Genomic DNA, 22,009 nt, shown 5'->3' with positions numbered 1-22,009 from the left:
TATGACGAGGAGTTTGTAGCTCTTTTATATGCCTTATTCTGAGCTCCTTTGAGCTGATTTATGGTCACAGACCACATTAAACTATGCACAATATACATGCATTTAATCATTTAAAAATAAATAAATAAAATGTTTCCAAAGATGTACAATCACATTAAGATGGGATTAAAGGGGTATTCCCATCTCCAAGATCCTATCCCAATATGTAGTAGGTGTAATAATAATAATATTAATAAATACCTTCAATTAGAAATGTAGTATAATTCTTCTGATTTGCTGTCTCTTTACTCATGTGCAGGAATTGCAGGACCTTAGGTATCCAAGGTTACGACCACTAGCAACTAGCTAGCTGTCACTGTATCAGTGGTCGTAACCATGGATACCTAAGGCCCTGCATGAAGGAAGAGACAGTGAATCAGAGGAACTATACTATACTAAGTAGAAGGGCATGGCACCAGGAGATGGAACAGGATCCTTGATGCGAACAACTGGCTAAAACGATGGTGCAGACAACAAGGATTCGGATTCCTGGACCACGGTGTGAATTACTGGTACGATGGACTCCTCGCCAGAGACGGACTACACCTCAACAAACCTGGGAAACACACATTCGCCAGAAGACTCGCTACACTCATCAGGAGGGCGTTAAACTAGAAGAAGAGGGGACGGGAAGAAAAACATTAGACTTGAACAAAGAAGACCCAGGAAAACATACTCAGATGGGAGGTAAGAACATTTCTAAAACAATCCACAGCGAGGAGATTGGAACAAAACAAAATCCTCTAAACTGCATGCTCGAAACGCCAGAAGCCTGACAAACAAGATGGAAGAACTAGAAGCAGAAATATCTACAGGTAACTTTGACATAGTGGGAATAACCGAGACATGGTTAGATAAAAGCTATGACTGGGCAGTTAACTTACAGGGTTACAGTCTGTTTAGAAAGGATCGTAAAAATTGGAGAGGAGGAGGGGTTTGTCTCTATGTAAAGTCTTGCCTAAAGTCCACTTTAAGGGAGGATATTAGCGAAGGAAATGAGGATGTCGAGTCCATATGGGTCGAAATTCATGGAGGGAAAAATGGTAACAAAATTCTCATTGGAGTCTGTTACAAACCCCCAAATATAGCAGAAACCATGGAAAGTCTACTTCTAAAGCAGATAGATGAAGCTGCAACCCATAATGAGGTCCTGGTTATGGGGGACTTTAACTACCCGGATATTAACTGGAAAACAGAAACCTGTGAAACCCATAAAGGCAACAGGTTTCTGCTAATAACCAAGAAAAATTATCTTTCACAATTGGTGCAGAATCCAACCAGAGGAGCAGCACTTTTAGACCTAATACTATCTAATAGACCTGACAGAATAACAAATCTGCAGGTGGTTGGGCATCTAGGAAATAGCGACCACAATATTGTGCAGTTTCACCTGTCTTTCACTAGGGGGACTTGTCAGGGAGTCACAAAAACACTGAACTTTAGGAAGGCAAAGTTTGACCAGCTTAGAGATGCCCTTAATCTGGTAGACTGGGACAATATCCTCAGAAATAAGAATACAGATAATAAATGGGAAATGTTTAAGAACATCCTAAATAGGCACTGCAAGCGGTTTATACCTTGTGGGAATAAAAGGACTAGAAATAGGAAAAACCCAATGTGGCTAAACAAAGAAGTAAGACAGGCAATTAACAGTAAAAAGAAAGCATTTGCACTACTAAAGCAGGATGGCATCATTGAAGCTCTAAAAAACTATAGGGAGAAAAATACTTTATCTAAAAAACTAATTAAAGCTGCCAAAAAGGAAACAGAGAAGCACATTGCTAAAGAGAGTAAAACTAATCCCAAACTGTTCTTCAACTATATCAATAGTAAAAGAATAAAAACTGAAAATGTAGGCCCCTTAAAAAATAGTGAGGAAAGAATGGTTGTAGATGACGAGGAAAAAGCTAACATATTAAACACCTTCTTCTCCACGGTATTCACGGTGGAAAATTAAATGCTAGGTGAAATCCCAAGAAACAATGAAAACCCTATATTAAGGGTCACAAATCTAACCCAAGAAGAGGTGCGAAACCGGCTAAATAAGATTAAAATAGATAAATCTCCGGGTCCGGATGGCATACACCCATGAGTACTAAGAGAACTAAGTAATGTCATAGATAAACCATTATTTCTTATTTTTAGGGACTCTATAGCGACAGGGTCTGTTCCGCAGGACTGGCGCATAGCAAATGTGGTGCCAATATTCAAAAAGGGTTCTAAAAGTGAACCTGGAAATTATAGGCCAGTAAGTCTAACCTCTATTGTTGGTAAAATATTTGAAGGGTTTCTGAGGGATGTTATTCTGGATTATCTCAATGAGAATAACTGTTTAACTCCATATCAGCATGGGTTTATGAGAAATCGCTCCTGTCAAACCAATCTAATCAGTTTTTATGAAGAGGTAAGCTATAGGCTGGACAACGGTGAGTCATTGGACGTGGTATATCTCGATTTTTCCAAAGCGTTTGATACCGTGCCGCACAAGAGGTTGGTACACAAAATGAGAATGCTTGGTCTGGAGGAAAATGTGTGTAAATGGGTTAGTAACTGGCTTAGTGATAGAAAGCAGAGGGTGGTTATAAATGGTATAGTCTCTAACTGGGTCGCTGTGACCAGTGGGGTACCGCAGGGGTCGGTATTGGGACCTGTTCTCTTCAACATATTCATTAATGATCTGGTAGAAGGTTTACACAGTAAAATATCGATATTTGCAGATGATACAAAACTATGTAAAGCAGTTAATACAAGAGAAGATAGTATTCTGCTACAGATGGATCTGGATAAGTTGGAAACTTGGGCTGAAAGGTGGCAGATGAGGTTTAACAATGATAAATGTAAGGTTATACACATGGGAAGAAGGAATCAATATCACCATTACACACTGAACGGGAAACCACTGGGTAAATCTGACAGGGAGAAGGACTTGGGGATCCTAGTTAATGATAAACTTACCTGGAGCAGCCAGTGCCAGGCAGCAGCTGCCAAGGCAAACAGGATCATGGGGTGCATTAAAAGAGGTCTGGATACACATGATGAGAGCATTATACTGCCTCTGTACAAATCCCTAGTTAGACCGCACATGGAGTACTGTGTCCAGTTCTGGGCACCGGTGCTCAGGAAGGATATAATGGAACTAGAGAGAGTACAAAGGAGGGCAACAAAATTAATAAAGGGGATGGGAGAACTACAATACCCAGATAGATTAGCGAAATTAGGATTATTTAGTCTAGAAAAAAGACGACTGAGGGGCGATCTAATAACCATGTATAAGTATATAAGGGGACAATACAAATATCTCGCTGAGGATCTGTTTATACCAAGGAAGGTGACGGGCACAAGGGGGCATTCTTTGCGTCTGGAGGAGAGAAGGTTTTTCAACCAACATAGAAGAGGATTCTTTACTGTTAGGGCAGTGAGAATCTGGAATTGCTTGCCTGAGGAGGTGGTGATGGCAAACTCAGTCGAGGGGTTCAAGAGAGGCCTGGATGTCTTCCTGGAGCAGAACAATATTGTATCATACAATTATTAGGTTCTGTAGAAGGACGTAGATCTGGGGATTTATTATGATGGAATATAGGCTGAACTGGATGGACAAATGTCTTTTTTCGGCCTTACTAACTATGTTACTATGTTACTATGTTACTTTTGTAATTGAAGGTATTTGCTAATATTAAATTGTTATTACACCTACGACATACTGGGGTAGGATTTCGGAGATGGGAATACCCTTTTAATCTTAATTGCTCATTGTGTGCCGGGGGTAGGTGCGGTGCTCACTGTATATTATCTGCATATACCTGTAGCTGTTTCCAGCGACTGTTAATTTGCTCCAGCTCACGAGCATTTTCCATGGACAGGTGGACATCGCACAGGGCTAGCTGATGAGCAAGGTCGTTTGCCATCTTGTTTGTGTCTTTGATTGGCGCTATCTCTTCCTTAAACAGCTAAGGAATAATTAAGAGCCATCATCAGCGATTATTGTGCCAATACTGCACATTATATGGGCAGCACACGCTCCTCGTTTACCTTCGTAGCCTGGATGTGCTCAGGCAAGGAGTCTATAAACAAGTCCCCTATAGGTTCCCATGTTGTCTGCACACTCTCCGCCTGACTCAGTGCGTCCGTAGCGTCTTTCACCGACACTCGTAAGTCCCGAAGCTGCTCTAATGTTCTGTCCAGATGGCGGTGCTGGTCTAAACTGCGAGCGGTCAGCCTATCCCACAGTTCACTGGCCACACTGGCTTGTTTCCAGAGTAAGCGACTAAGGCTCTGAGATCGGCTCCTAGGAGAGGCATCTGGAAAAACGTTTTACAAGAAATTAATGTTAGAGCACTTGTATTCAGGAACTAATAGCTCTCCTGTGACATATGGATCAGCGAGTATAAATGAAAAATGACCACCACCTTTACCAAAATTGCAGCACAACTGCCGGCAATACAGATAAGCGGGGCCAATTTACAGTAAAAATAACACCCTTTTTTCTTAATTAATTTTATCACTAAATAAATATATAAATCAACTCTACTTTGCTGATACTTTACATCTGAAAAGTCATAAATATTGTTTCTTCAGCTAAGTCATGTGATGTCATGGTGACTACTTGAGAACTACATTACTTCCAAGTAGGATGAATCTGTATAATATAACTTTTCAACAAAGCAGAAGGACATAAACTCCTATCACAGATAATAATGATGATTGCACAGCTCCAGTCTACAGTAATAATCAAGGAGTTCACATTTTATCCTTCCTGACTGCTTAGTTATAATCTATTATCTTAGGGGAACATACTGAAAATGCTGTGTGCTTTGACAATAAAAGTGTCAGAACTATCATTACAACCCCCAGCACCCTAAAAGAAGTGCCATACAGACATTTCCCCTGTAACAACAGGAACATAAACAGTATCCCCCGAAATGACAGTGCACCATAGTGTGTCCAATACAGTAATAGTTACCCACACAGAAAAATATGCCAAATAAAGAGTATCGCCTTTTCTACCCGATACAGTTGGGCTGCAAGAGAAAAAATGACAAGAAGTCTTTGACTTTCTTCTTTATGGTGGGTATGGACTGTATCTTTGTCCTGAGGACACGGATACAGTTAACGGTAGTGCTCCCCGGCAGACAGAAGATGCATTAAATATTCTTTTAGCAGCGTAAAAATACTCCTTATGATATCTTTAAGGGGACATATTTAGCCACAGAAGAGTTTACCATTGGCAGTAATTATCTTCTCTAGTATATACTCTATAAAACAGTGTGATGTGTGTATAATAAATAACATAAACAAATCTAAGTCTTAGGTGGAAAAAAATATTTTTTTAAATTTTTTATATGACATAGTGCTAAATGCTTAAAAGAGTAAGTCCCCATTGGGGAATTTGACAATGACACTAAAATAAATCCCCCAAAAATCTATAAATACATCAATGCCAATAAAAACAGATAGTATTGGCTCCTTAAACGACAATAATAACAAGACAATTATAGAGGACAAAGCAAAGGCTGATATATTAAACAGGCACTTTTCATCCGTGTTCAACAATGGACTCTATGTTCGAGGGATAATTCAACAAGGCAAAAATCAAAGTTCACCACCTGATATCACTAGTTTAACCCCTTTACCCCCAAGGGTGGGTGGAACGTTAATGACCAGGCCAATTTTTACAATTCTGACCACTGTCCCTTTATGAGGTTATAACTCTGGAACGCTTCAACGGATCCTGGTGATTCTGACATTGTTTTCTCGTGACATATTGTACTTCATGACAGTGGTAAAATTTCTTTGATATTACCTGCGTTTATTTGTGAAAAAAACAGAAATTTGGCGAAAATTTTGAAAATTTCGCAATTTTCCAACTTTGAATTTTTATGCAATTAAATCACAGAGATATGTCACACAAAATACTTAATAAGTAACATTTCCCACATGTCTACTTTACATCAGCACAATTTTGGAACCAAAATTTTATTTTGTTGAGGAGTTATAAGGGTTAAAAGTTGACCAGCAATTTCTCATTTTTCCAACACCATTTTATTTTAGGGACCACATCTCATTTGAAGTCATTTTGAGGGGTCTATATGATAGAAAATACCCAAGTGTGACACCATTCTAAAAACTGCACCCATCAAGGTGCTCAAAACCACATTCAAGAAGTTTCTTAACCCTTCAGGTGTTTCACAGGAATATTTGGAATGTTTATATAAAAATTAACATTTAACTTTTTTTCACAAAAAATTTACTTCAGCTCCAATTTGTTTTATTTTACCAAGGGTAACAGGAGAAAATGGACCCCAAAAGTTGTTGTGCAATTTGTCCTGAGTACACAGATACCCTATATGTGGAGGTAAACCACTGTTTGGGCGCATGACACAGCTCGGAAGCAAAGGAGCGTCATTTGACTTTTCAATACAAAATTGACTGGAATTGAGATGGGACGCCATGTTGCGTTTGGAGAGCCCCTGATGTGCCTAAACATTGAACCCCCCACAAGTGACACCCTTTTGGAAAGTAGACCCCCTAAGGAACTTATCTAGAGGTGTGGTGAGCACTTTGACCCACCAAGGGCTTCACAGAAGTTTATAATGCAGAACTGTAAAAATAAAAAATCATATTTTTTCACAAAAATTATCTTTTCGCCCCCAATTTTTTATTTTCCCAATGGTAAGAGAAGAAATTGGACCACAAAAGTTGTTGTACAATTTGTCCCGAGTACGCTGATACCCCATATGTGGGAATAAACCACTTTTTGGGCGCATGGGAGAGCTCGGAAGGGAAGGAGTGCCGTTTGACTTTTCAATGCAAAATTGACAGGAATTGAGATGGGATGCCATGTCGCGTTTGGTGAGCCACTGATGTGCCTAAACATTGAAACCCCCCACAAGTGACACCATTTTGGAAAGTAGACCCCCTAAGGAACTTATCTAGATGTGTGGTGAGCACTTTGACCCACCAAGGGCTTCACAGAAGTTTATAATGCAGAGCCGTAAAACTAAAACTAAATTTTTTTCCCACAAAAATTATTTTTTAGCCCCCAGTTTTGTATTTTTCCGAGGGTAACAGGAGAAATTGGACCCCAAAACTTGTTGTCCAATTTGTCCTTAGTGCGCTGATACCCCATATGTGGGGGGGAACCACCGTTTGGGCGCATGGGAGGGCTCGGAAGGGAAGGAGCGCCATTTGGAATGCAGACTTAGATGGAATGGTCTGCAGGCGTCACATTGCGTTTGCAGAGCCCCTAATGTACCTAAACAGTAGAAACCCCCCCACAAGTGACCCAATATTGGAAACTAGACCCCCAAAGGAACATATCTAGATGTGTTGTGAGAACTTTGAGCCCCCAAGTGTTTCACTACAGTTTATAACGCAGAGCCGTGAAAATAAAAAAATAAATTTCCCCCCAAAATTATTTTTTAGCCCCCAGTTTTGTATTTTCCCGAGGGTAACAGGAGAAATTGGACCACGAAAGTTGTTGTCCAATTTGTCCTGAGTACGCTGATACCCCATATGTTGGGGTAAACTCCTGTTTGGGCACACGGGAGAGCTCGGAAGGGAGCTCCTTTATTGAGTCAGTCTTGATAATTGCCAATAATTTCCATCTGTTGTCTATTCCATTTGCACAACAGCATGTGAAATTGATTGTTAATCAGTGTTGCTTCCTAAGTGGACAGTTTGATTTCACAGAAGTTTGATTTACTTGGAGTTAGATTCTCTTGTTTAAGTGTTCCCTTTATTTTTTTAAGCAGTGTAGAAAAATGTAGACTAATGCACCCAGGACGGAGTAATCCTATTGCTGCATATGCATTGGATAGGAAAATACTCAGGACTACAGAACAGGAGAAGCACGGGGGATTCTGAGCAGAGTAGCTGCACTCAGTGTATGTGCACACGTCAGGATTTCTTGCAGAAATTTTTCCGACAAAAAACGGACATTTCTGCCAGAAATCCGCATGCGTTTTTTTCGCGGTTTTTCATGCGTTTTTGACGTGTTTTGACACGTTTTTGGTGCGTTTATTCCCAAATGCAGAGAATAGCGGGAAAAACGCAGAAAATCCGCAAAATTAATGAAAATGCTGCTTTTTTTACCACGATGCGTTTTTTTCGCGGGAAAAAACACATGTGCACAAAACATGCAGAATGCATCCTAAATGATAGGATGCATAATGTATGCATTTTTAATGAGTTTTTATAGCGTTTTTACTGCGAAAAAAACGCAAAAAAAACGTGAAAAAACCTGAACGTGTGCACATAGCCTCAATGTCAGGCAGCAGCCGCAAAAGCAAACAAGATTTTAAGGTGTATAAAAAGAGAGATAAAATCCCGCGATCCCAACACATTATTACCTCTTTTCAGTAGTGCAGCTACCGGGGGGGGCAGAGGGTGTGGACGCCCCAGGCCTGGTGCTCTGGAGGGGCCCACCCAGAGCTACGCTATTGTAACTGTATCGACGTGCAGCACGCCGATACAGTTACCTTCTGCGGCAGAGCAGGGAGGGTCAATCTCCCTGTTCTGCCGCTATGGGGCCCCTGAGCAGGTGGGGGGGCCCAGTGCCAGCAGTGCCCTTATTAAAGGGTCTGACTATGGGGGTGCTGCCTTATTACAGGGTCTGCCTATATGGGGGTGCTGCCTTATTACAGTGTCTGCCTATGGGGGCTGCTGTTATGAAAGGTAATTCAGTACCACAATGGACACAGAGGTCAGCGCACATACAGTGACCTGGCAATAACCCAAAAAACAAGACCGAGCTCTGAGACGTGGGAACTCTGTTGACCGCAATCCCTAATCCTCTCCAACCACACTAAAGGCAGCCGTGGATTGCGCCTAACGCTCCCTATGCAACTCAGCACGGCCTGAGAAACTAGCTAGCCTGAAGATAGAAAATAAGCCTACCTTGCCTCAGAGAAATACCCCAAAGGAAAAGGCAGCCCCCACATATAATGACTGTGAGTTAAGATGAAAAGACAAACGTAGAGATGAAATCGATTAAGCAAAGTGAGGCCCAACTTTCTGAACAGAGCGAGGATAGGAAAGGTAACTTTGCGGTCAACACAAAAGCCTACAAGAACCACGCAAAGGGGGCAAAAAGACCCTCCGTACCGAACTAATGGCACGGAGGTACACCCTCTGCGTCCCAGAGCTTCCAGCAAGCAGAAAAAAAACAAATTGACAAGCTGGACAGAAAAAAAACAGCAAACAAATAGCAAAGAGGAACTTAGCTATGCAGAGCAGCAGGCCACAGGAACGATCCAGGAGGAAACAGGTCCAATACTAGAACATTGACTGGAGGCCAGGATCAAAGCACTAGGTGGAGTTAAATAGAGCAGCACCTAACGACTTCACCACATCACCTGAGGAAGGAAACTCAGAAGCCGCAGTACCACTTTCCTCCACCAACGGAAGCTCACAGAGAGAACCAGCCGAAGTACCACTTGTGACCACAGGAGGGAGCTCTGCCACAGAATTCACAACAGTACCCCCCCCTTGAGGAGGGGTCACCGAACCCTCACCAGAGCTCCCAGGACGACCAGGATGAGCCATATGAAAGGCACGAACAAGATCGGGAGCATGGACATCAGAGGCAAAGACCCAGGAATTATCTTCCTGAGCATAACCCTTCCACTTAACCAGATACTGGAGTTTCCGCCTTAAAACACGAGAATCCAAAATCTTCTCCACAATATACTCCAACTCCCCCTCCACCAAAACCGGGGCAGGAGGATCAACAGATGGAACCATAGGTGCCACGTATCTCCGCAACAATGACCTATGGAATACGTTATGTATGGAAAAAGAATCTGGAAGGGTCAGACGAAAAGACACAGGATTAAGAACCTCAGAAATCCTATACGGACCAATAAAACGAGGTTTAAACTTAGGAGAGGAAACCTTCATAGGAATATGACGAGAAGATAACCAAACCAAGTCCCCAACCCGAAGTCGGGGACCCACACAGCGTCTGCGATTAGCGAAACGTTGAGCCTTCTCCTGGGACAAAGTCAAATTGTCCACTACATGAGTCCAAATCTGCTGCAACCTGTCCACCACAGTATCCACACCAGGACAGTCCGAAGACTCAACTTGCCCTGAAGAGAAACGAGGATGGAACCCAGAGTTGCAGAAAAACGGTGAAACCAAGGTAGCCGAGCTGGCCCGATTATTAAGGGCGAACTCAGCCAAAGGCAAAAAGGACACCCAGTCATCCTGATCAGCAGAAACAAAGCATCTCAGATATGTTTCCAAGGTCTGATTGGTTCGTTCGGTCTGGCCATTAGTCTGAGGATGGAAAGCCGAGGAAAAAGACAAATCAATGCCCATCCTACCACAAAAGGCTCGCCAAAACCTCGAAACAAACTGGGAACCTCTGTCAGAAACGATATTCTCTGGAATGCCATGTAAACGAACCACATGCTGGAAAAACAATGGCACCAAATCAGAGGAGGAAGGCAATTTAGACAAGGGTACCAAATGGACCATCTTAGAGAAGCGATCACAGACCACCCAAATGACTGACATCTTTTGAGAGACGGGAAGATCTGAAATAAAATCCATAGAGATATGTGTCCAAGGCCTCTTCGGGACCGGCAAGGGCAAAAGCAACCCACTGGCACGAGAACAGCAGGGCTTAGCCCGAGCACAAATCCCACAGGACTGCACAAAAGTACGCACATCCCGCGACAGAGATGGCCACCAAAAGGATCTAGCCACTAACTCTCTGGTACCAAAGATTCCAGGATGACCAGCCAACACCGAACAATGAACCTCAGAGATAACTTTATTCGTCCACCTATCAGGGACAAACAGTTTCTCCGCTGGGCAACGATCAGGTTTATTAGCCTGAAATTTTTGCAGCACCTGCTGCAAATCAGGGGAGATGGCAGACACAATTACTCCCTCTTTGAGGATACCCGCCGGCTCAGATACACCCGGAGAGTCGGGCACAAAACTCCTAGACAGAGCATCCGCCTTCACATTTTTAGAGCCCAGAAGGTATGAAATCACAAAGTCAAAACGGGCAAAAAACAACGACCAACGAGCTTGTCTAGGATTCAACCGCTTGGCGGACTCGAGATAAGTCAAGTTCTTATGATCAGTCAAGACCACCACGAGATGCTTAGCTCCTTCAAGCCAATGACGCCACTCCTCGAATGCCCACTTCATGGCCAGCAACTCTCGATTGCCCACATCATAATTTCGCTCAGCAGGCGAAAACTTCCTGGAAAAGAAGGCGCATGGTTTCATCACCGAGCAATCAGAACTTCTCTGCGACAAAACAACCCCTGCTCCAATCTCAGAAGCATCAACCTCCACCTGGAACGGAAGCGAAACATCTGGTTGACACAACACAGGGGCAAAAGAAAAACGACGCTTCAACTCTTGAAAAGCTTCCACTACAGCAGAAGACCAATTGACCAAATCAGCACCTTTCTTGGTCAAATCGGTCAATGGTTTTGCAATACTAGAAAAATTGCAGATGAAGCGACGATAAAAATTAGCAAAGCCCAGGAACTTTTGCAAACTTTTCAGAGATGTCGGCTGAGTCCAATTATGGATGGCTTGGACCTTAACAGGGTCCATCTCGATAGTAGAAGGGGAAAAGATGAACCCCAAAAATGAAACCTTCTGAACACCAAAGAGACACTTTGATCACTTCACAAACAAAGAATTAGCACGCAGGACCTGAAACACCGTTCTGACCTGCTTCACATGAGACTCCTATACCAGAAAACCTTGTAACTTACCGATACTGAATAAAATTACGTTTTTATTATTTAAAATACTGAACACTTTCACCATACAAACAACCGTGCTTAGCTACAACATAACCCTCACACTGTAAATGCTCTAACTTTCCCTGCCTATGCAGCGGAGGTTGGCACCCTAAAATTGTTCGAGATTGGCGCCCCCGCTCAACGGTGGCTGTCCCTTTTTCTCCTGTACAGCCCCTGGTAATAATGTGATAAAGTTAGATACCAATCAAACACGACGGAAAAATATGAAAAAGACAGTGATTGCTTTTCAACATTTGTCATCTATAGCAATCAAATAGACAGTGTGAGGTAGAGTGAATAACAAACTAAATTAAAATGCAAAAAAAGTGCATAACATGCATAGAGTACCTCTCTATAACTGTTCCCTGCTCTGGCAGCCTACCTAACTGTGGAGGTTGGCACCCTACTGTACAGCGGAAACGGCGCCCCCACTCCTCGACGGCTCACCCTACCAGTGGCCCTATAGATAAACTATAATATAGTGGGCATATAGCCAATTTGAACACCACAGCTATAGACACAAAACAGATTTCAACTATATCAATAGAAAAGAGCACAGTCTGGATAAACGCTGTGCACTCATATTATATTGTTAAAAAGATGTCAGTTAAGCTCAATAGGGTACTCATCGTTGTATGATGTTTCTGAGGATAAGTTCCTCATGCCTCAACGCGTTTCACCGATTGGATTATCAGGAGGCTTGGATAATCATGAGACTTCCAATCATCCGAGAAGATCAAAATGTCATCTAAGTACACAATCAGGAATTTATCCAGGTACTCTCGGAAGATGTCATGCATAAAGGACTGAAACACTGATGGAGCATTGGCAAGTCCGAATGGCATTACTAGATACTCAAAATGGCCCTCGGACGTATTAAATGCAGTTTTCCACTCATCGCCTCGCTTAATACGCACAAGATTATACGCACCACGAAGATCTATCTTGGTGAACCAACTAGCCCCCTTAATCTGAGCAAACAAATCAGATAACAATGGCAAGGGGTACTGAAATTTAACCGTGATCTTATTTAGAAGGCGGTAATCTATACAAGGTCTCAGTGAACCATCCTTCTTGGCTACAAAAAAGAACCCTGCTCCTAATGGCGACGATGACGGGCGAATATGCCCCTTCTCCAAAGACTCCTTCACATAACTCCGCATAGCGGCGTGCTCAGGCACAGATAAATTAAACAGTCGACCTTTTGGGAATTTACTACCAGGAATCAAATCGATAGCACAATCACAATCCCTATGCGGAGGTAGGGTATCGGACTTGGGCTCATCAAATAAATCCCGGTAATCAGACAAGAACTCAGGAACCTCAGAAGGGGTGGATGACGAAATAGTCAGAAATGGGACATCACCATGTACCCCCTGACAACCCCAGCTGGACACAGACATGGATTTCCAATCTAATACTGGATTATGGACTTGTAGCCATGGCAACCCCAACACGACCACATCATGCAGATTATGCAACACCAGAAATCGAATAACCTCCTGATGTGCAGGAGCCATGCACATGGTCAGCTGGGTCCAGTACTGAGGCTTATTCTTGGCCAAAGGCGTAGCATCAATTCCTCTCAATGGAATAGGACACTGCAAGGGCTCCAAGAAAAACCCACAACGCCTAGCATACTCCAAGTCCATCAAATTCAGAGCAGCGCCTGAGTCCACAAATGCCATGACAGAATACGATGACAAAGAGCAGATCAAGGTAACAGACAGAAGAAATTTTGACTGCACCGTACCAATGGTGGCAGACCTAGCGAACCGCTTAGTGCGCTTAGGACAATCAGAGATAGCATGAGTGGAATCACCACAGTAGAAACACAGCCCATTCAGACGTCTGTGTTCTTGCCGTTCAACTCTGGTCAAAGTCCTATCGCACTGCATAGGCTCAGGTTTAAGCTCAGGTAATACCGCCAAATGGTGCACAGATTTACGCTCGCGCAAGCGTCGACCGATCTGAATGGCCAAAGACATAGACTCATTCAGACCAGCAGGCATAGGAAATCCCACCATGACATCCTTAAGGGCTTCAGAGAGACCTTTTCTGAAAATAGCTGCGAGCGCACCTTCATTCCACTGAGTGAGTACGGACCACTTTCTAAATTTCTGACAATATACCTCTATTTCATCCTGACCCTGACACAGAGCCAGCAAATTCTTCTCTGCCTGATCCACAGAATTAGGCTCATCGTACAGCAATCCGAGCGCCAGGAAAAATGCATCGATATTACTTAATGCAGGATCTCCTGACGCAAGAGAAAATGCCCAGTCCTGAGGGTCGCCACGCAAAAAAGAAATAACAATCCTAACTTGTTGAACTGGGTCACCAGAGGAGCGAGGTTTCAAAGCCAGAAATAGTTTACAATTATTTTTGAAACTCAGAAATTTAGTTCTATCTCCAAAAAACAAATCAGGAATAGGAATTCTCGGTTCTAACATAGAATTCTGAACCACAAAGTCTTGAATACTTTGTACTCTTGCCGTGAGCTGATCCACACATGAAGACAGACCTTTAATGTCCATTGCTACACCTGTGTCCTGAACCACCCAAATGTCTAGGGGAAAAAAAAAAGGCAAAACACAGTGCAAAGAAAAAAAAATGGTCTCAGAACTTCTTTTTTCCCTCTATTGGGAATCATTAGTACTTTTGGCCTCCAGTACTGTTATGAAAGGTAATTCAGTACCACAATGGACATAGAGGTCAGCGCACATACAGTGACCTGGCAATAACCCAAAAAACAAGAACGAGCTCTGAGACGTGGGAACTCTGTTGACCGCAATCCCTAATCCTCTCCAACCACACTAAAAGCAGCCGTGGATTGCGCCTAACGCTCCCTATGCAACTCGGCACGGCCTGAGAAACTAGATAGCCTGAAGATAGAAAATAAGTCTACCTTGCCTCAGAGAAATACCCCAAAGGAAAAGGCAGCCCCCACATATAATGACTGTGAGTTAAGATGAAAAGACAAACGTAGAGATGAAATAGATTAAGCAAAGTGAGGCCCAACTTTCTGAACAGAGCGAGGATAGGAAAGGTAACTTTGCGGTCAACACAAAACCCTACAAGAACCACGCAAAGGGGGCAAAAAGACCCTCCGTACCGAACTAACGGCACGGAGGTACACCCTCTGCGTCCCAGAGCTTCCAGCAAGCAGAAAAAAAACAAATTGACAAGCTGGACAGAAAAAAAACAGCAAACAAATAGCAAAGAGGAACTTAGCTATGCAGAGCAGCAGGCCACAGGAACGATCCAGGAGGAAACAGGTCCAATACTAGAACATTGACTGGAGGCCAGGATCAAAGCACTAGGTGGAGTTAAATAGAGCAGCACCTAACGACTTCACCACATCACCTGAGGAAGGAAACTCAGAAGCCGCAGTACCACTTTCCTCCACCAACGGAAGCTCACAGAGAGAACCAGCCGAAGTACCACTTGTGACCACAGGAGGGAGCTCTGCCACAGAATTCACAACAGGCTGCCTTATGCTATAGAGTCTGCCCATGGGGAGTGCATTATAGTATATTGTGGACTATTTGGTGCCTTATGCTACTGTATATGGAGGCTATCTAGGGGGCCATCATACAGTATGGAGATTACAGTGTGGGGGTCATTATACATTGTTGGAGCCATCAAACAGTTTGGAGGCTACTAAAGAGTCAGTATACTGTGTGGATGGTACTATACAGAGAGGGGGCATTATACTGTGTATAAGAGTGTTTAATGTATTTGTCTATATTTCCCCCGTATTCACATGTAAAGCGCCATGGAATAAATGGCGCTATAAAAATGTATAATAATAATAATAATAATAATAATAATAAGAGAGCTTCATGCTGTGTATAGGGGAGCTGTACAGGGGGGAGACTCAGGATTTTATTAAATGTAAAGTGGGCACTTCTTGTTATAGGGGAACTCAGGTTACTGTGGCTATCAAAGGGGCACACAGGGCAATATTACTTTCTAGGGGGCAAAAAATGGGCACTAGTCTCTAGGGCACTTGCACCCGGCATTACTCTATAGAGGGGTGCTTAAGAATTTAGGGGGCACAGAGATCCACACAGCAGGGACAGTAATAGGGATACATATGGCAGCAGCGGCTCAGTATTGGGGTATCAGGTGGAGTAATAGGGACACATACGGCAGCAGCGGCTCAGTATTGGGGTATCAGGTGCAGTAATAGGGACACATATGGCAGCAGCGGCTCAGTATTGGGGTATCAGGTGCAGTAATAGGGACACATACGGCAGCAGAGGCTCAGTATTGGGGTATCAGGTGCAGTAATAGGGACATATGGTAGCAGCGGCTCAGTATTGGGGAATCAGATGCAGTAATAGGGACACATACGGCAGCAGCGGCTCAGTATTGGGGTATCAGATGCAGTAATAGGGACACGTACGGCAGCAGGAGCTCAGTATTGGGGTATCAGATGCAGTAATAGGGACACATACGGCAGCAGCGGCTCAGTATTGGGGTATCAGGTGCAGTAATAGGGACACATACGGCAGCAGTGGCTCAGTATTGGGGTATCAGGTGGAGTAATAGGGACACATATGGCAGCAGCGGCTCAGTATTAAGGCATCAGGGACAGTAATAGGGACACATACGGCAGTAGCGGCTCAGTATTGGGGTATCAGATGCAGTAATAGGGACACATACGGCAGCAGCGGCTCAGTATCGTGGTATCAGGTGCAGTAATAGGGACACATATGGCAGCAGCAGATCAGTATTGGGGCATCAGGGGCAGTAATAGGGACACATACGGCAGCAGCGGCTCAGTATTGGGGTATCAGGTGCAGTAATAGGGACACATATGGCAGCAGCAGATCAGTATTGGGGCATCAGGGGCAGTAATAGGGACACATATGGCAGTAGCGGCTCAATATTGGGGTATCAGGTGCAGTAATAGGGACACATACGGCAGCAGCGGCTCAGTATTCGGGTTTCAGGTGCAGTAATAGGGACACATATGGCAGCAGCGGCTCAGTATTGGGGTATCAGGTGCAGTAATAAGGACACATACGGCAGCAGTGGCTCAGTATTGGGATATCAGGTGCAGTTGTAATGACCAGAGGTCCGAATAAGATCTAGTGAGTCACAAACCAAGACCAAGGCAGAAATCTCCAACGGTATTTACTCAAAGGCAAAATAATCAAGGTAATATGGAGAATATTAAGGCAGATGCACCCCAAAGATACACTAGCTCAGCAGCAGCTGAAATCACTGTGCCACTCCAAGGTCTCCTGAGAACTGTATACTACAACAGACTAGTAAGAAATTTACCTAACAGGCAACTAAAAACAGGAACAAGTGTAAATTGAATGTAGTGTTATCAAGGGAGCCCCTGGAATGGCACACTGAGTATAACTTACACCACTCTAATACAAGATACACCTCTAAAGTAACAATTTAACACTCTGAGCAGAGATACCCGGGTATCTATAACTATGGTACCGTAGCCTGAGATGGATTTCCTCTCAGGCAGGAATCCGCACAGGCTGCAGCCAGTCCATATCTTCAGCGCCAATAAGTTACAGCAAGCTCCTCTTGTCTTGTCGGCCGATTCCGAGCCCAAAAGCCGGGGACTTAGTTAGTGGTCTCATGATGTTGTCTCTGCTTCTGTAGCTCCTAGGAATGCTTCCACGATAACCCGTCCGTCTCTGTATCCGCAGTCTGTCCAGACTTGTTTCTCCACTCAATGCACAGGGAATCCACAAACTTCCAAATACGTACTGGGTTCTTAGTAAAGCCTCAGTCTTTTCTTAGATAAAGGGTTAGCTCTTCTCCAGGAAACGTTAGCAACACAAGTCTCTCACAGAGTTAAACAAAAGGTTAGCTCTTCTCCAGGGGAACGTTAGCAACAAAAAGTCTCTCAAAAGCTTCTTTTCCTCCAAAAACACTTGCAGTAAATCCACACACAGTCTCTTTTTAAGATCTCACAGCAGCTTCTGCCTTTTCTTCCCGCCTTTTTCTCTCTCAGCTCTCACTTCCTAGTTTCACTTTACACACGAGACACTGGACCCCACCCCCCAGCACACATTGTCTCCGGGAGTTTTGCAGGGTCTGTCTTCTGCTGCAACAGGCAAAAACCACAGGGTCCTAGTGCCCTCTCAGTGGGACTACAGTTCACCCTCTTACACAGTAATAGGGACACATACAGCAGCAGAGGCTCAGTATTGGGGTATCAGGGGCAGTAATAGGGACACATATGGCAGCAGCGGCTCAGTATTGGGGTATCAGGTGCAGTAATAGGGACACATACGGCAGCAGCGGCTCAGTATTGGGATATCAGGGGCAGTAATAGGGACACATACGGCAGCAGTGGCTCAGTATTGGGGTATCAGGGGCAGTAATAGGGACACATATGGCAGCGGTGGCTCAGTATTGGGGTATCAGCAGGATGAGGAGTTTGTGCAGGTTGGGAATAGATGGTGATGGGGCTGGAATATGAGAAGTTAAATGTGTCTTTGTTGTATTCTCTGCAGACGAGTCGCTGCTGGAAGAAGTTGTCATGTCTGCCTGGGCCAGAGAGAAAAGACTGGAAAAGTGAACGATTCCATCAGTGGGACTACAGTTCACCCTCTTACATGCCACCCCACTAGAGGTTGGCGTCCTCGACATACCTTCCCCCTCAAATTCATCTTGAGCATATCGCTGAGGCGGTATTCCTGCCGTAGATCGTGTAGTTCTCCTGAGTCCTACATCAACAGGTGCGATCTTAGAGGGAGCTAGAGTCTCTTCCGTGGTCGTGTTAGTGGGCGTAAGTGGAGTTGTCTCCTCCTGTGGCTCGATGTCCTGTGATACAGCGTCAGGACCAAGCAGTTGACCTGATGCACTCTCCTCAACAACATCCTCCATATCCCCAACATTCTCATCACCCAAGGCCAGATCGGTCACAGGGGGCAAATAAGCAGGCGCAGGAGTAAGCACACCATCAAACTCAAGATCATTCAGAGCTTCCGCCCCTTGAAACATGGCCTCTGGCTCTAGGGGGGTAGGCGCCGAATCTTCAAACCAGCACCGCTGTAACATGTTACGATGCAAATTACGGGTTGGCCCCCCTGTCCCCACCGGTTCGACCTCGTACACTGGAATCTCAGGGTTCACCTGTTTTTTTATCAGATACGGTATCGCCTTCCATCGGTCACTCAGCTTTCCTGACCGTCGTTTTGTCCTCACCAACACTCTGTCTCCCGGAGAGAACAGCTCTGTTTGTACAGGTCGCGTGTCCTTATGGACCACCTGGCGAAGGCGGTCGCCCACCACCTGATGCACCACCCTCAACCGCCGCCGATGCTCTCGTACCCACTCGGATGCAGTCCGAAGGGGGGCGGAGGAGGGATCTGGCATGTTCAAATCCTCAATGTCTCGGCCAGGTCTACCAAACATCAACATGTGTGGTGAGTAACCAGTAGTACTGTGCACCCTGTTATTGTAAGTCCACATCAATTCGGGGAGATACTCAGGCCAGCATGTCTGTTGCTGACTCTCTAAGGACCTCAACATTTGCAACAGGGTCCGATTAAAACGCTCACACGCCCCGTTACCCTGAGGGTGGTAAGGCGTTGTTCTCGACTGCTCAATACCATAGAGCTGGTGCAACTCTTTCATCAGCGTCCCCTGAAAGCAGGCCCCTTGATCTGAATGTATTCTCTGCGGACACCCGAACACTTGGAAGAAATGTCGGCACACTGCCTCAGCCGCCGACTTGGCCGTCTGATCTCTTGTCGGCACCGCTACAGCATACTTGGTAAAGTGATCTGTCATCACCAGGCAATAGGAGTACCCTGACGTAGAGTACCCTATCAACACATAGTCAATCATGAGTAGTTCCAGTGGAGCTGAAGTCTTAATAGACTGTGTGGGAGCCCGCTGCTCAGGGCTTTTGTTGAGCCCACAAATTCGGCACTGCCGACACGCGTCGGCCACCATCCCTCCCAACTCAGGGCAGTAGAGGACTCGCTGCAACCACTGAAGTGTCTTTTCACTTCCAAAATGGGCCCCCTTCTCATGCGCCTCACGAGCGACCACTGGACCCATCCCCACAGGAATTATCAGTTGGTACCGATGCTGCAGCTCCGATGGCAGGTACACCTTACGATACAAAAGACCTTGTTCCACACACAATTTATCCCATTGTCGAAGGAGTTTCATTCCTTCCATGGACAACTGAGCCTTGTCCTCTGCACTGGGCCAGGCCTTGTTTTGTACCCAACGGCGCACAAGTGCAACGTCCGGACACTCATCCTGGACTCTTGTCCAATCTGAGGGTGTTTTACCCAGGACACAGTGCATCCCGGTGGCCACCCCACTTGAGTGTACCACACTTTGGAAGATAGGTATTTGCCCCAAAGCTGGAGTTTCAGTATCCTCAAGTTGTTCGTCAACATCTTCCCCTGATGACCCAAGGGGCACTCTTGACAATGCATCTGCATTGCCGTTGTCTCGACCAGAGCGAAATTTAATGCGGTAATTGAACTTGGCCAGTCTGGCGACCCACCGCTGCTCCAACGCCCCCAGTTTTGCATTCTCTAAGTGAGCTAGCGGATTGTTATCTGTCATGACTAGCACCTCAGCTCCTGTTAGATACTCGGCGAAGCGTTCTGTCATTGCCCACACCAGGGCCAGCAATTCCAGCCGAAATGAGCTGTAGTTAGCCGGATTTCGCTCGGAGTCTCTTAAAGCAGAGGTCCCCAACTCCAGTCCTCAAGGCCCACCAACATGTCATGTTTTCAGGATTTCCTTAGTCTTGCCCAGGTAATAATTGCATCACCTGTGCAATGCAAAGGAAATCCTGAAAACATGACCTGTTGGTGGGCCTTGAGGACTGGAGTTGGGGACCCCTGTCTTAAAGATCTGCTGCCATAAGAAATCACTCGTTCTCGGCTGTCCTGCACCTGTGCTAGTACTGCCCCCAACCCATGAAGACTACCATCGGTATACAACAAAAAAGGGGTGTCAAACCGGGCGTAGGCCAGCAATGGGGCACTCGTTAGGGCGGTTTTCACTCCATCAAATGCCTTTTTCTGTAGGGGCCCCCATGGAATAGGGCGATTTCGAGGACCCAGCGCTGTCCCTCTCAAAAGTTCATTCAAGGGACTCACCACTTGTGAGAATTTAGGCACAAACCGCCGATAGTATCCTGCTAGGCCCAGGAAGGCCCGCACTTCTCGCAGGTCACAAGGAGGTGGCCACTCTTGTACCGCCTTAATCTTACTAGCTAAAGGTAGTACCCCATCCGGGGTCACCAGATGCCCCAAATATTCAATCTGGTTTCGTAACAGTTGACATTTTTTTGGCTTTTTTTTCAGGCCGTAGCTCTTGAGCCGCCGGAGAACTTGACGCAGCTTCTCCAGATGATGTTCCGAACACCACAATGTCATCTAGATATATCAGGACTGATTCAAAATTTAGATCGCCCAAGCAATGTTCCATCAGGCGTTGGAAGGTTCCCGGGGCGGTAGCGAGGCCAAAGGGCATCCGGTTGAACTCAAAGAGCCCCATTGGCAAGACAAACGCCGTCTTGGCCCGATCTTTTTCAGCCATTGGGACCTGCCAGTACCCGCTTGCCAAATCCAACGGTGAGAAATACTTGGCCCGACCCAGGGCCGACAGGGATTCTTCAATACGGGGTAAAGGATATGCGTCCCGTACGGTGTGGGCATCAAAATCGGAGTGTCACATCCTTCTTGCGGACCAAGACTACAGGGGCCGCCCAGGGACTCTGGCTCTCTCGGATCACTTGGTTGTCCAGCATACTGGCCACCATGCTCTTCACCTCTTGATAGAGCACCGGAGGAATTTGACGATATCTTTCTCTAATGGGTGGAGTATCCCCCGTTGGAATCTCATGCTCAATCGTCTGGGTACACCCGAAGTCCTCTCCATGTCGGGAAAAGGTCTCTTGATGTTCCCACAAAACTCTCTCCAACTGCTCCAACTGCACGGGGGTCAGCTTCTCCCGATCCACTCCCATCTGCTCCATGATCACATGAACATTCCATTCCTCCGTAGGAGGTTCAGTCCGGCCTACCTCGACCGCGAATGTCCAGGATGACTGTTGGTCTGGTCGCAATTCGAACCCAGCATTTTCCGGCACTTTCTCTGCCGGTACGAACAGTTCAGCCAGTATGGTCCCAGCGGGAATTGCAACAGCTTCATCTAAAACATTAATGCATCGGACC

General features: G+C 45.2%; 1 protein-coding gene across 6 annotated transcripts in view; it reads right to left on the bottom strand.

Moving 5' to 3' along the window:
• Positions 1-22,009, bottom strand: part of DRP2 (dystrophin related protein 2) — a 193,165-nt gene that overhangs the window by 98,802 nt on the left and 72,354 nt on the right. For all 6 annotated transcript variants that reach the window (XM_069748587.1, XM_069748592.1, XM_069748590.1 and 3 more), the window contains 2 exons: positions 4,069-4,337; positions 3,840-3,986 (listed from right to left, as the gene is read on the bottom strand). In XM_069748587.1, the coding sequence (XP_069604688.1) occupies positions 3,840-3,986; positions 4,069-4,337 (416 nt within the window). The remainder of the gene's footprint in view (positions 1-3,839; positions 3,987-4,068; positions 4,338-22,009) is intronic.

The sequence above is a fragment of the Ranitomeya imitator genome, chromosome 2, assembly GCF_032444005.1.
Source record: "Ranitomeya imitator isolate aRanImi1 chromosome 2, aRanImi1.pri, whole genome shotgun sequence".
Classification (NCBI taxonomy): domain Eukaryota; kingdom Metazoa; phylum Chordata; class Amphibia; order Anura; family Dendrobatidae; genus Ranitomeya; species Ranitomeya imitator.
Note: the sequence above shows the minus strand (reverse complement) of the source record. Positions and strands in the feature narration are given on the sequence as shown.